Source organism: Eufriesea mexicana, unplaced genomic scaffold, assembly GCF_001483705.2.
Source record: "Eufriesea mexicana isolate 0111107269 unplaced genomic scaffold, ASM148370v2 scaffold65900, whole genome shotgun sequence".
Lineage (NCBI taxonomy): Eukaryota > Metazoa > Arthropoda > Insecta > Hymenoptera > Apidae > Eufriesea > Eufriesea mexicana.
The window spans coordinates 54,384-68,916 of record NW_016970542.1 but is presented as its reverse complement, the minus strand read 5'-3'; the positions used below and the strand labels follow the sequence as shown (position 1 = coordinate 68,916).

Genomic DNA, 14,533 nt, shown 5'->3' with positions numbered 1-14,533 from the left:
TGGATAATATGTAGCCGAGGAATACTGTATTTATCAAGTAAATATCATTTGCATTGGAAAATTAAGTGCAAAATTGTTTATTTTTCCATAATATGATGTGATACGAATGACACAGCATTTGTATTTGTTTCGCAAAAATTTAGCTATGTGCTACCAGTGAAAATAACGTTCTATATTAAGTGTAAAATCTGAATCACTGCATTATGCATTGCTCGAACGGATCAGTACTACGTTGCGCGGAGTCTTCAATATCTTTAGTAGCTAAAAGCCCTTTGGTACTTTCGGCTTCTTTCATCCAAAATTGTACCTGTCAATTAGCATAACGTTATAAAATGCAAAAAGTATAATATCATATATTAAATATGCGCACATAAACATAATACAGATACATAATAATTGTTGCGACTGATCGTAAAATTTAATTGTAACATAGCATCAAATTTGTTTCACAATATTAAAATTATCCAATCGTTAATTATTACGAAAAAGAAACATCTGAAAAAATTTAATTTACATCTGCAATGGACTTAAATAAGAAGGAAAGAAAAACGTGATTATCATAAGCAAATTATAACTTAATTATAAATCGAATAAATTATTTGATAACATTTAGTAGATATAAGTTCTTAAACGGATATTAAAATTATATAATTTATATTCATATATTATGAAACAAAATGGTATTGGATCATTTGTTATTTAGTAGAAAGTGATATATAATTGTCGACAAATAGTGCATTAAATTAAGGCAATCATAAGTGATTTGTTCTACTATACTTAACATATATTTTCACAATTATTTTCATTTTCACAACAATGAAAATTTTCACAACATATACCAAACAATAACAATTATTACGTAAAGATATTAAATAAATTAAATAAAAAGATAACGAGATTGATAGAATTAATACGATGCTGTTCCAAACCAAAATAATTTAAAGTAATAAATTGTCGTCTTGCAAACTGGTATTTAACAATATATATAATCTGCGATTTTACATTTAAAAGGAAATGGAATTAATCAAAAATAAAATAATCGTATTTCTTTATATGTTGTAAAATAATAAAACAAATGTGTGACAACATAAGCATAGAAATATGAAAGGATCAATTTGTAATTAAAAAAAATTCCAATGGAATTTAGAATTTAGAATATTTCCCATAAAATACATTTAATCTTGAGTTATATTTATTTCAATAAATTGCACTGGTTATTTTTGCAATATGTAGCAGATATCGTTAAATTCCACTAAAAATGATTAAAAACCCTTTTAATGTAATTTGAAAGTAGACTAAGATGTAAATGAAACTGCCATCACCAGATAAAGTAATTGCATATCAAAGTCAAATATTCTTGCAAGAAGAAAGAAATCTTTAATCAATTGAAAAATTTTTTCCTATATCTCGTTAATGCAAAATGAAATTATATATTACATTTATAGTGGTTACATTAAATGTGCACTATTGTACTAGTAAGTACAATAATACACAGTTACTAAAACTAGTAAGTTTTCATATAGTTTACACTAAGTAAACTATTAAAATAGTCGACTTTTCCTTTATTTCGTTGTCCCTTTCGCAAACCAGGTATATTTTATACCTGCATAAAACAAAGTACAAAATGAAATAAACCAATTGTTTACGTTTTCATGCTAACTTACTTACATATGTATGAACTTTTCTTCCAACAGTGAACTTGAAAATCGATCACAGCGTGAAGTGGTATTAATTATAGCAGTTAATCACCTGTTTATGTAATAAGTCTCTCCTTCTTCCTGCTGGTTCTTTTCCTAGCAGGGGTATCAAAATCCCTAGACACGACTGAAATTTTTCTAACGCGAGTGCATAATTTCCCTCTACAAGGTACAGTTCGGCGATATCTCCTTTTTCAAGCCCATCCGCCATACTGGTTGTACTTTTGCTAAGCATCCCTAGCGATAAATAAGTTAAAAAAGGATAATCATACAAGTAATAATTTCACAATTTTTGTACATACTACTTAAACTCGAAAGCCTATTTCTTATTAAAGATGCTCAACGTTTTGTTTCATAATCACCAGAAGTAATCATAAAATAATATCTCTTGCTAATGAGAATAATTGTTAAATTAGCAGTTACTGTTACAGCCTATTAATATACAAATAAGTATAAAAAAGAATGTTTTGCTGTTAAGTTAAGAGTAAAGATTCCGTTCCATGTCAGCAGGCTTAATACTTGGCCGTATTATTTCTCCTTTTTCTTTCTTCTTTTTTTCTTTTGTTTTACTGGAATTCCATGGAAACATTTTTATATCCCTAACGACGAATAATGAATAAATTGTAAACTAATATGTCAGGAACTTTCTCGTTCCTAATTGGAATTATATAATGGCCTACAGCTACCTTGCACGGTTTTTTAATCAATTTTAATGAACTTTATATTTATACAAAACATTTTAATTATGGTATAATTAAAAATTTCAATTTATTCTTGTTTTATTTTTTAGTATATGCTCCAATGTAATGAATAGTGGTAATTTTTAACAGCAAAAGAAATATTATTTTATGAATATTTCTATATAAGCCGATGAATCACAGTGAAGCTATTGTGTTACTTGTATCTTTTATAAAAAAGATCGTAGCATTTTAAAAGTTTAGATACAAACGTAGTTCATCGTAAACAATCGACAGTCTGCCATTTAAGAACGATATCTTCTGAATAGAAGAATTTCCTTTATCCTCCGCAGGTACACATTTATCTTTATCATTACAATTATCCATACACAATGCTTTCAATACTTCTGCTCTTTTAATATAATCATTTATACGTAATCTTAAGCTTTCTTTTCGCTTGAAATCAGTCTCACCTAATAAAATAACACATAATTAAAATATAATTAATCGTCTATGAATTGTATCACCTGTGCTTATAAGGTGTTTGCGTCGTTTATATTACATTTTCTTACTTGTAAGAATAGGAATAAAATATCTAAGAGCATCACAATACAAATAAAATGCTTCTTTCAAATTTTTCTCTGCATCCATTTTCACAGCCTTCTGAACTAACTCTACTGCCTTGTCATAATTTTCCTTCGTTGGCGCATGAGTCAAATCGAGAAAATCATGAGCGAAAAATTCATCAAACGTTATCCTCTTATCAGGGTCGTGTCTCAATAAGGACATCAATAAATCCTTGCACTCTTGCGACACGTGCGATCCTTTTGGTAACTGTGATTTGATACCAGCAGTACACGCATTTTTAAAATAAAGATATAAATCATTTTTTTACATAAAACGAGCTTGCGTTTAAGAAAGAAAAAAATATTGTGAAGATAAGAAATTTCTTAAAGACATCACATTATTTTTGCTTTCTGTTTGCTACCTCGAATTAAAAAATGTGCAATTTATAATTCAAAATTTATAAATAGAAACATGATAGGAGATATTTATAAGTTCGTAAATTAAGTAATATAGGACATTTAAACAAAACAACTAAATACCAAAATCAAGAACAAAATTAAATATATTTAGATATTACTTTTTAATTCACCATGTATACGTTCATGTATATGATATGTACACAACTTATACTATATATCATTATAGTTAATTATGTTATATACGTTTCTGTATGTATTACTTGCATTTAGTTATAGTAGTAATTATAATTGGCTATACAACTACAATTGTGTAATATGATTTTTTCAAATATCTTCATACTAATACATAACAATTATATATATTATTAATCTAAATATAATTTGTGTACATATTTTATACAGTTATATTTAAAATATAAATACAATGTCTACGATATAACAAAAAATTCCAAGATCCTAAATAATAGATGCAATCATATATAATAATAATAGTTCATATATTACAAGTTTTCGAATCTCCGCGCGATAGCTATAAAACATTTTTAAAAAACTTGTTCGACCATCAACGTTAACAAAAAAAAAAAAAAACTGTCATTTGGATAAAATGTAACTTCGTTCCTTTCAAGTCACCTAAAATTTCCAAATGTAAGGATCAGGAAAAATTTCTCGAGCACAAATAATTTTGAATATTTCTTTTCAAACTAACATTTTCTTTGGATATGTATTAGACTTCTTTCCCTGCTAACTGTATCGGTATTATCAAAGAAAAGAGTACCGATAAAATGACCTGCATTGTTCTTTTAAAATGTCACCACTAACTGGTTGTAACAGTTGTCTACCTGAAATCTTGTATACGTCGTCTTTATTGGCCAAAGGTGTCTATAGAAATAAAATTAGTGAATAACTAAGAATTTTCAAGGTTTCCTCTACAGATGATAGGGTTTTTCCCAACGAAATTAACTATAATTTTGCCTTTTATTTATATTGCCATAAAGATAGTCGTTCTGTCCGGTCGTTCTATCAATGTTTTCCGTAGTTGCATATATTATAGACTCTTTTTAGAAATCCATTAATATGGAATTCTAACGAAAAAGCAAAATATTATACAATATCAAGAAAATTCGCAATACCTTCAAAGTAACAAATGTCCAAAGATTAATATACGACCATTGGACTTGGAATACAATACTATAACAATGTTCTGAACTTTCTTCCATACTATATACGATTAAACTACTCATTTTGTCATATCCATCAATATTTCTTCCTTATATTATTCAAAAAAAATTTGGCAGGTCCTGGAATTTTTTGCGTGTGAAGTATATAGCTAAGCATGCGAGGGAGCAGTTCGAAATAAAATATATTATTTATTCGCAAATCAAAAGTGATATAACGTAAATAATAGAGAACTTTTGACAAGGTAAAAGAACTGGTACAGAAACAAAGCAGTGCATCTTAATTATTTGGTAGGTAGTTCATTATATAAAACAGATTAACGATGTAATCACCTCTATAGGTCGGCTGTCCTTGATCTTTTCAGCTAGTTCCTGAAAGCTACTGCTAGAATATGGAGCTTTACCGAAAAGGCATTCATACATAATCACACCAACGCTCCACAAATCGACGCGAGCGTCGTACTTGCGTTTCAATAAAATTTCTGGCGCCATGTAAAGCGGAGACCCACGAATGGCAAATTTTTGCTCTGAGTTTGAAAGATACTGAGCGAAACCGAAATCTAAAATAAATGTAAGAGAGGTCATGGAATTCATCGTGTGAATAATAAAATGCGAATAACAAAGGAAATTAAAAGAAAAATAAGTCCCAAACAGACAACGAACCTCCAACTTTTAATGTTAATTGAGGCCTTCTCGTTAGCAATAAGTTCTGCGGTTTCAAGTCCATGTGAAAGACATTGTTATTGCGCAAATATTTTAAAGCAAATGCGAGCTGTTGCAAAAATCGACGGCAAATTTGTTCAGGTAGTTTGTGCTTCCTCCTTATAAAACTGGATAAATCACCGCCATCACAGTATTCCATCACGATGTATATGTGCCTGCATTTAGTCATACGATAGATACATTTATGGACGTTGTTTAAAATAATTAGAGGATAATACTACCCTCTAATAAATTTGATATTAAAATTTAATTTATAGTGATACAATAATAATTAAAATATTATAATAATTTTATGTAAACTTAATTATACATTTAATTATACGAGTAATATAAATTCAATTATAAATTTAATTGCAGAAATAATATAAATTTAATCACGAATCTAATTATAAATTTAATTACACGAATAATATAAGTTGAATGAAATATAAAATGTAGTCTTTCGTAGGAAAAAGATTAAAAAATAATACGACTGACATTACATTTACTTGTAGAATTTGTTTAATTGAAAGTAAAATTAATGCTTTCTATAAATACAAGATTATAATTTATTTTTTCTTTTATCAAGTAAACATCAATTTATTCGAGATAAGGTGAAACAAGATGAAATGTCTTTTGTCTTTATCAATTATGCAGGCAGTCACAATCCTCTAATTACTTTGGACAACGATTTCAAATAATTTACGAATTTATGTAATTATGAAATAATTATAAAAAGAGCTATTTGGTCATCTAAAATATAAATTTTAAGAACAATTAATTGAAAGAATGCGTAGATAAACAATTAGCTACTCTGGCAATATTATGGAAATATTGGAAAATATTTAACAAAAGTGATATTTAAGCGTAAAATATAACGAAATTAAATTTATTATTTTCAGCATTTCACCAAAATCAAATAAATTCAATACAAGAATCAGCAACTCACGTGTTAGTGTTTGTGGTGCTTATAAATATGTACAACAAATATAATATGCCCCAAGGCATTATACCAAACTTCGATAAGAATCTTCTTGTTAACAAAAGGTCCAAATTTTATTAAACGAAGAAACAAAAATATCAATAGAAAGTTGATAAAGGAGAAAATTAATGAGTCGTTGCATTATTATCCGCTACTATCCTCCGTTTCAAATATAACCACGAACAAAGGTATCCCGTATCCTTCGTATCATGCACGTGATATTTTTTGCATGCATAATCTTTTTCACGCTATATCCTCGATAATTAACTAACCCTTCATCCCAAAAAAAGTCCTTCATTTCCACAATATTTTCATGCCGTAGAATCTTTAGGAGATAGATCTCTGTGACAATATTATCGATAGCTGATTTGGAGAGCGACGATTTGTCTACACACTTGATTGCGACTACCTCTCGGCATCCATCCTACAAACGACCAACAATAGCATAGCGTTAGGCTCGCCTTGAGATAACACTTCTTCCAAGTAACAACGCGACCATCTTTTTCTGGCCACCTCTCAACGCTACGCTAACATTTGACACAGTTTGATGTTCAGTCATTGAAATATATTAAAACAAGTTGCACTTGAATTGATAATCCGCTACATGAAAGACATTTCCTCGCTGCGTGTCAACGGGAGGAAAAAAGTGGTACAAAGGTTAGTGCATTTGCGTAAGCTTCGATCGGCCATAGGAATACGTTATATTTCCGATTATTTACAGTGGCCAGTGGTATAGATAATAATTTTTGTCCAGACTATGAAAGGATTAAATTAATAAAACACACAGGGAATATAACCGTTCTCGTTTATTGCATTCTTTATTCCTATTTTTGGTTTCGTTACTATACGGATATATCGACGAAAAGTGCAAAAATAGTGCAAAAAATTATTTACAATAATAAATGTAAATACTTCTGTTTATTCGGCATATTTTTATATCACGTAAGATTTACTAAATGTCAGTATTGTAAAAAATATGTAATCCATCGAGTGTCGATAACAGAAATGTGTGTTAAATTATCTTTCATGTGTCTTAGGTATCTTTTCCTATGATTTTTTCTTCTTTTTTTTTTTAATACAAAAACGATCGAAGTGCAATTAAAAATAGGGAAAATTAATTTTGTTTTAATCTTGTAACTTCGCGGACAGACTTAAAATTAGATCTAATCATTTAAAATTGATATAGTAATTATAGTAAAAGTATGTTTACTTATTTGTCGATTTCGTTTAATAGTTTCACAATATATAATTTTAGCCTAATTGATTAAATCGGTGTTACTTCGTGTCTACAATATAGCGGCAATTTATATTTTGCATGCAATGAGCTGCTTATGAAAAATGAAAATTCCTTGTGATTAAATAAACAAAATGATACAGCGTTCCAAATACGATATCGTAAAATTTATTTAGCTACATTTAGCGTTTAAAAGCGTTGAGAAAGCTTCGGAAACTTAAAAATGAAAACGTACCGAAAGGGTCTAACATTACCCTCTACCAGAACTATGTAATTATCTCGGTGGTCTTTTTTATGATGTGGTTTTAATTATATCGTATGCAGTGCACATAAAATTCACGTTAATCATTGCTCGTGACAGGTTCATTGATCTTTCATGAAATTCAAATTAATTCAAATCTATGAAGAATTCTAATATATATACGTATAATCGATATCAAGGACTAATAAAAAAAATTGTCAATCATTCATCGGTATAAAAATTTTTATAAATTTCTAACAAAACTAGGCACAAACACGTATGCACAACTGGATAAATATCACTGTTGTACATTAAAATCACTCAAAATATAAATATATCATGCAAAGTTAACGATTATTTAACTTTAAAACGTATGTTTCAACGATATAAACAATTAATATAATTTCTCTTAATTAAAATATTTTAAAAATTAAATAACATATTATGGAAAAATAAAAAATACGAGTTTTACACATTATACTGAATCACGTGTGAAAATTGTGGCGCCTGTGAATCTAGCTACGACACTGTCATCATATGATTTGTGTACGTTGCACCAAACCTTAAATTCCACGTACCTTCTTGAATGCTTTGTAGACAATGGCATAACTTCCTGAGCCGATTTTTTCTAACAAAGAGTAATCATTTACGCTGGGTAAATTCATTTTACTTCTAATTGTATAATTCACTTCGACATTCGTCCCCAATATTACAACACGGTAGGGTTAACTTTACTTGACAGAACACTCTGAGCTTCTCTACTTATCGTTCATGCGAACATTGGCGTACTAACTTGAAAATTTCAAACGAACCTTTACATTTTAACACCCCATATGTATTTTTGTAAGCTTCATGTATATTTAATCTGGAAAATGAATAGAATTTTTAAGTAGCTTTTTATTAATTTTTATATTCTTACATGATAAGTATATTTTGAATATTTAGAAATCAAACATACATGAATTTTTACGTACAAGTCATTTCTCTTTTTTTCACCGATAAAGATCAATTACGTATTTTCTTATGTTCAATAAATAGATAAATTGGACTACGTATTAAAAAGTAAAACGTATATTTGCAACTTATTTAAAATAGTATGATTATTTTAAAATGATTACAAAAATTGCAATCACATGTGTGTGTGTATATATATATATATTAATTGAAATTTATTATAATTTGTTAAAAAAATTAATATTTTTAAATAATGTAGTCAAAATTTAAAATATAGAGACGCCCATGTGTGTCAGCTGTGCGTCGCATAAGGAGCTTACTTCACGTAGTTGACTAAAGTCAGTAAAACGGCACTTGGTGACGAGACATTTTGTGTTGCGTCCTTCTTACATTTTCAATTCCTCGGACAGTATAACGTGAAATTTTGTGTTTATTCTTGTCTATTAATCAACTAACCTTAAGTTTCAACAACGAACACACAAAAAAATAACAACGTATTTGACTCGATTGTAGAAGAAAAAGTCGTCGCACGTACTACTACGGACGTGGCAGCAGTGTTCGAACTATAAGCTCGTCTCTTCTTTCATGGCAAGCAGTGCATTGTAGATTAATTTATGGTTTTACCTGATTAACCTACTGATTTGGTGACTTGTCGAGTGCAATGGCTAAAGAGATTATTGTGCATGGTAATACATTTTCTAAATCTGTGATGTGTTTCAATATCGATAAATATTTGGTAATCGCGTAAAGTGTATTTGGTGTTTCGTGTTCATTAAAATTGTTGATCGAAGTTTAATATCATGTTGCTAGTCTTCTTACGTTAAACAAAATTGAATTAATATTACAATAGACTTTCTGTAGTTTAGCTTTTTTGTATGCTTAAAAAAATTCTAGTGACTCGGTTATATTCGTTTAAGTACAGGATATCATACGTAATAGCCGTAATCGAATCTATAGTAATTTCACATTTTTCTAAATTCATTATAAGTTATCAAAAATTAAATACTCTATTCTTAACAAAACTATACAATGTATTTTGTACTTATCATTCTATTTATCAATATAATTATTTACATACATATTCTTAAACATTATTAATTGTCCAAAACGATTAGACAACAGTATTTCTCAAGTGCTTTTGCAGTAAAAAATCGTTACAATTAGTAAGATTTGAGTTTTTAATACTTAAGATATAGTGTATTTTTTCTTTTTTTTTTTTTAATTTGGTACATGAATTTTGTGTCATAATAGAATTGTGGTTTAACAAACATTTACGATAAACAATTTGCTTCTATCATCATATAATTATTCATCTTTATGTTAATACTTATTTTAATTAATTAATTATAATATAAAATATAAAAGTTCGCATAAAAGTAATGGCTTCTGAAACGAAGGATTAACAGAAACTAAAGAATAATATAAAATATCAATTCGATAAACACAGGCTGCCATTGGATATGTATGTAGAAGTATTCTGATTGGCTAACAACACGGGAGCTCATTCATCGTTTCTCCGTGAAAATAGCATTTGGTATGTCAGCTGCCGGAGTTCAACTCGGATGTTTTGGCAGCTGATTTTATTCGTGCTTATATCGATGGTAAAAATATTTTAAAGCTTTAACTATTCGTATTATTTTGGGAAACGCTTAGTATTGTGATTGTAAATTTTGTGAAATACTATTGACAGTAAGTAAAGAGAAACGTACGATAAAGTTTCTTGCTTTATTCGGGAAGTAGCGAACGATGACGTCATGTGCTGAACATAAGCTGTTTTCACCTTGTTCCGCTACAACAGTATTTCGCGGGTGCAGGTGTGATACGATTCTTTCTCGTATTGAAGTTGTGTCGAAATTTATCGAGTCTAGCAGTAAAACAGCAAATACTATCGTGTTGGTATTGTTAGTTTTTCATAATTTCTCGAGTACTTATAAAGTACAAATCGAAATAAAAATGTGTTAGTGTACTGTTTTTACTTAATTATGATATATACTCCGTTTATTGGTTTCCTTGTTCTCAATGTATGTTTATAATGTGGATCAAATAAGTCGAAGTGAACATAAAAAAAAGTTTGAATTAACGTTCCAAATATTGGATAAAATATTTATATTTTTTGATTGTTTTTTTTTTGTACAGGTGCAAAATATATAAAGTAAACAAATACATTGGTGTTTTGATTACTTAATAAATCAAAAGATTCACAATGGATTCTGAAGAAGAAACATACGACGATGTTGATTCTGGTAATGAATCTAGCGGAGATGATGTGGATTTCGCAATGGAAATTGAAGTTGGAAATCCAAGAGAACGAGCAACAGATGTTGATGATTATCCTTTTGAAGTTTTATCAACAGAAGAAATAGTGCAACATATGGTTGATTCTATTAAGGAAGTCAACACAGTTGTAGAAGTATGTTGATAAACTTGTTTTGTAAAATCTAATAATTAAAATGTAATTCATACATATATAATTTTCTTTACATGAAAAAGAAAAAGAAGGTTGTTATTATAATTGTAATATGTTATTATTTAATTACAGATACCAACTACAACTACGCGTATTTTATTAAATCATTTTAAATGGGATAAAGAAAAATTAATGGAACGATTTTATGATGGTGATCAGGAGAAGTTATTTGCAGAAGCACGAGTTGTTAATCCATTTAGGAAGGGTCCATTAATAAATAAAAATCAGTCTTCTCAAAGTTTGCTTGTAAATAAGATTTTGTATTAACTATTATGAATAACAATATATGTAAAATTGTACACGATATATTTAAAATTTTTAGTCTAGAAGAACTTCAACAAATGGCACTGAAGAATGTGGGATTTGTTTTACAGTTCAACTATCTGCAGTACGTATATACATAGAAATACAATGTGAAATATTTATGATCTGAATTGAAACTGAAATTAATATATGCATCTATATTAAATATTTTTTTAAATTACTTAACATGTTTAACAAAACTTTAGTTGATGACTGGACTTGAATGTGGACATCGCTTTTGCACTGGTTGTTGGGGAGAATATCTTACAACCAAAATTATGGAAGAAGGAGTGGGTCAAACAATTGCGTGTGCAGCACATGCTTGTGACATTTTAGTTGATGATGCCAGTGTTATGCGTCTTGTAAAAGACTCTAAAGTGAAACTGAAATATCAACATTTAATAACAAATAGTTTTGTTGAAGTAAATATCACTTTCTATATTTTTATTTTATTGTCATTAAAAATTGTGTCACTATATTATTTATAACTTTGGCTTATAGTGTAATAGGTTATTGAGGTGGTGCCCATCACCAGATTGTAATAACGCTATAAAAGTACAGTATGTAGAAGCAAGACCTGTAACTTGTAAATGCGGACATACATTCTGTTTCCATTGTGGTGAAAATTGGCATGATCCTGTAAAATGTCATTTACTGCGCAAATGGATTAAAAAGTGTGATGATGATTCAGAAACATCAAATTGGATTGCTGCTAACACAAAAGAATGTCCAAAATGTAATGTCACAATTGAAAAAGATGGTGGATGCAACCATATGGTGTGCAAAAATCAAAATTGTAAAACTGATTTTTGTTGGGTATGTCTTGGCCCATGGGAACCACATGGTTCTAGCTGGTATAATTGTAATCGCTATGATGAAGAAGAGGCTAAAGCAGCAAGAGATGCTCAAGAAAAATCGCGATCTGCATTGCAGAGATACCTATTTTATTGCAATAGATATATAAATCATATGCAATCATTAAAATTCGAAAGTAAACTTTATGCAAGTGTGAAAGAAAAAATGGAAGAAATGCAACAACATAACATGTCATGGATTGAGGTAAAATCCTTTATGCTTGTATATAAAGCAGTACTTATAAAAAAGCTATTTTCAGGTACAATTTTTAAAGAAAGCAGTAGACATTCTGTGTTCCTGTAGACAGACTCTTATGTATACTTACGTTTTTGCTTATTATGTACGAAAAAATAACCAATCTGTGATTTTTGAAGACAACCAAAAGGATCTAGAGGGTACTACAGAACGTCTCTCTGAATATTTAGAACGAGATATTACAAGCGAAAATCTTGCTGATATTAAACAGAAGGTTCAAGATAAATATAGGTAAGTCGTTAATTAGTAAATATATTCTTTCTTTTTCTGTACGTATTATTAATATAATATTATCAGCTCAAGAATTAAATAGAAAAAATTATATAGATGTGTGTATATATATTTATATATATGTACGTATATGTATATATAGAGAGTACACATATGTGTTGTTTTTATTTCAAGATATTGCGATAGTCGAAGAAAAGTGCTTTTGGAACATGTACATGAAGGTTATGAAAAAGATTGGTGGGACTACGTGGAATAGAAATCTGAACCAATTTTGTTTTTCGGGCGTGCAAGACAAGGTTTCTTTCTTGACACTCTTGCCCCAGCTGTGATAAATCAAGAAAGCTGACAGGAAACAAAAATAGAGCATGTCACCAAGTGATTTACGTGTTAGATATACTTTAAACGTAATATGATCTGTGGCAACACATATATCGTTATGAATTTTTGAATTTATTAAAATTGAATCCTATTTACCATCAGGCTAAATGTAAAATACTTTTGTATTAATTAATGATGCTAATTTGCGCTTGCTGTGTGCTACTTATCGTTACATATTTCGATCCTTCATAAACATGCCTTGCAATAATATTTTCAAGTCTCGAATGAATTTTATATACAAATATATCGAATGATAAACGATGATATAAAAGAAATCGAACAGTGTGTTGCTGTACTGAACAAAAATTTATCGAAAATTTGCTTAATATATTTTAATGCCATAGTATAATAATGCATTGTACCTTTTCATATTACTATAAGATTCTCTGGAAAAGTATTGGTTGGTCTGTGAACAAAAACTTTTCAAGAGTTCTTTGCATAGTACATGAAAAGGCTAATATAGAACTAGACTACCTTAATCTGTTTTTTATTGTCAGTCCTGTGAACTCAATTTATGAAAGGATAATTGGATATAACAGGATACTGGTGCAGATAAGATTCATAAAATGTCTTACCATTTTTGCTCTGTTTTGGACAGTAATACGTCCAGGCTATAACTGCCAATCTTTATGAAAAACTGAATTAAAGTGATTATATCGTCAGTATCGTGTGCAATCTCTAGATCAAATTATATTTCTTTATCTCTTACTTTTTGTTACATAATATTCGAATGAAATACTTTTTGATCAAATATACCATGTATTTGTAATAATAAAAAGGCAAAAATTGATTAACTATTATAAAAATGAAGATATTTAAAATATTAATAAATTAGAACAACGTTTTTTTTGTTATATGATGAGTTACTAGAGCCATGCAAAACATTAAAGGGTCCAATATTCATAGAAATTAATAACAAAAATCATTTAGTTTCTTCGTCTGCTAAATTATAAAAAATTAAATTTATTAATATTATGTGTACTCAAATCAACCATTTTAAAAGATATTGGAATAATAAATGTTTCTGTTAACTTTCTTATTCGGAATTAAGAAAAAATTTATTATTATTTTTTATTTAATATATAATTGTTACTTTTTAGAAAGTTTATTTCACGTTTGATAAGATATTCCCATAATGCTGACGATATGTTTCACATATCATTAATCAAATAATTATTGGTTAATGATTGTGATATACTGATCACTTACTGTTATATAAGTGGGGAACGAGATAAGAGTTCCGTTTGTACAGTTATATAGTTATATATTCACACGTAAATGCATAATACATACTTATACATAGTTGTAATATCGATATTAGCAAACTTAAAGTAGAAACATTTAAAGGTTTATTAAAAAAAAAAAATTGTTGATTCTTACTATTATCCATGTTAGG

At 28.7% G+C, this 14,533-nt stretch overlaps 2 protein-coding genes across 12 annotated transcripts; one reads left to right on the top strand and one right to left on the bottom strand.

Moving 5' to 3' along the window:
* Aduk (unc-51 like kinase 3 homolog Aduk) lies at positions 1-9,177 on the bottom strand. Of its 5 annotated transcripts, none has more exons than XM_017910059.1 (9): positions 9,105-9,177; positions 8,273-8,559; positions 6,492-6,643; positions 5,199-5,413; positions 4,869-5,095; positions 2,947-3,208; positions 2,647-2,847; positions 1,750-1,934; positions 1-307 (listed from the first exon to the last, which is right to left on the bottom strand). In XM_017910059.1, the coding sequence occupies exons 2-9, from the start codon at positions 8,357-8,359 to the stop codon at positions 194-196; spliced, it is 1,443 nt and encodes a 480-aa protein (XP_017765548.1). In that variant the 5' UTR covers positions 8,360-8,559; positions 9,105-9,177; the 3' UTR covers positions 1-193. The 5 variants fall into 5 exon arrangements, with proteins under 5 accessions (XP_017765548.1, XP_017765547.1, XP_017765549.1 ...); XM_017910058.1 differs by lacking the exon at positions 9,105-9,177 and adding an exon at positions 8,969-9,046; XM_017910060.1 differs by lacking the exon at positions 9,105-9,177 and adding an exon at positions 8,653-8,730.
* Positions 9,178-9,265: 88 nt separating this feature from the next.
* Positions 9,266-13,325, top strand: ari-1 (E3 ubiquitin-protein ligase ariadne-1). Of its 7 annotated transcripts, XM_017910052.1 has the most exons (9): positions 9,285-9,334; positions 10,096-10,249; positions 10,785-11,058; positions 11,188-11,361; positions 11,438-11,503; positions 11,625-11,840; positions 11,920-12,477; positions 12,533-12,759; positions 12,934-13,325. In XM_017910052.1, the coding sequence occupies exons 3-9, from the start codon at positions 10,852-10,854 to the stop codon at positions 13,013-13,015; spliced, it is 1,530 nt and encodes a 509-aa protein (XP_017765541.1). In that variant the 5' UTR covers positions 9,285-9,334; positions 10,096-10,249; positions 10,785-10,851; the 3' UTR covers positions 13,016-13,325. The 7 variants fall into 7 exon arrangements, with proteins under 7 accessions (XP_017765540.1, XP_017765541.1, XP_017765542.1 ...); XM_017910051.1 differs by lacking the exon at positions 10,096-10,249 and having other exon boundaries at positions 9,266-9,334; XM_017910053.1 differs by lacking the exons at positions 9,285-9,334; positions 10,096-10,249 and adding an exon at positions 10,273-10,337.
* The last annotated feature ends 1,208 nt before the right edge of the window (positions 13,326-14,533 follow it).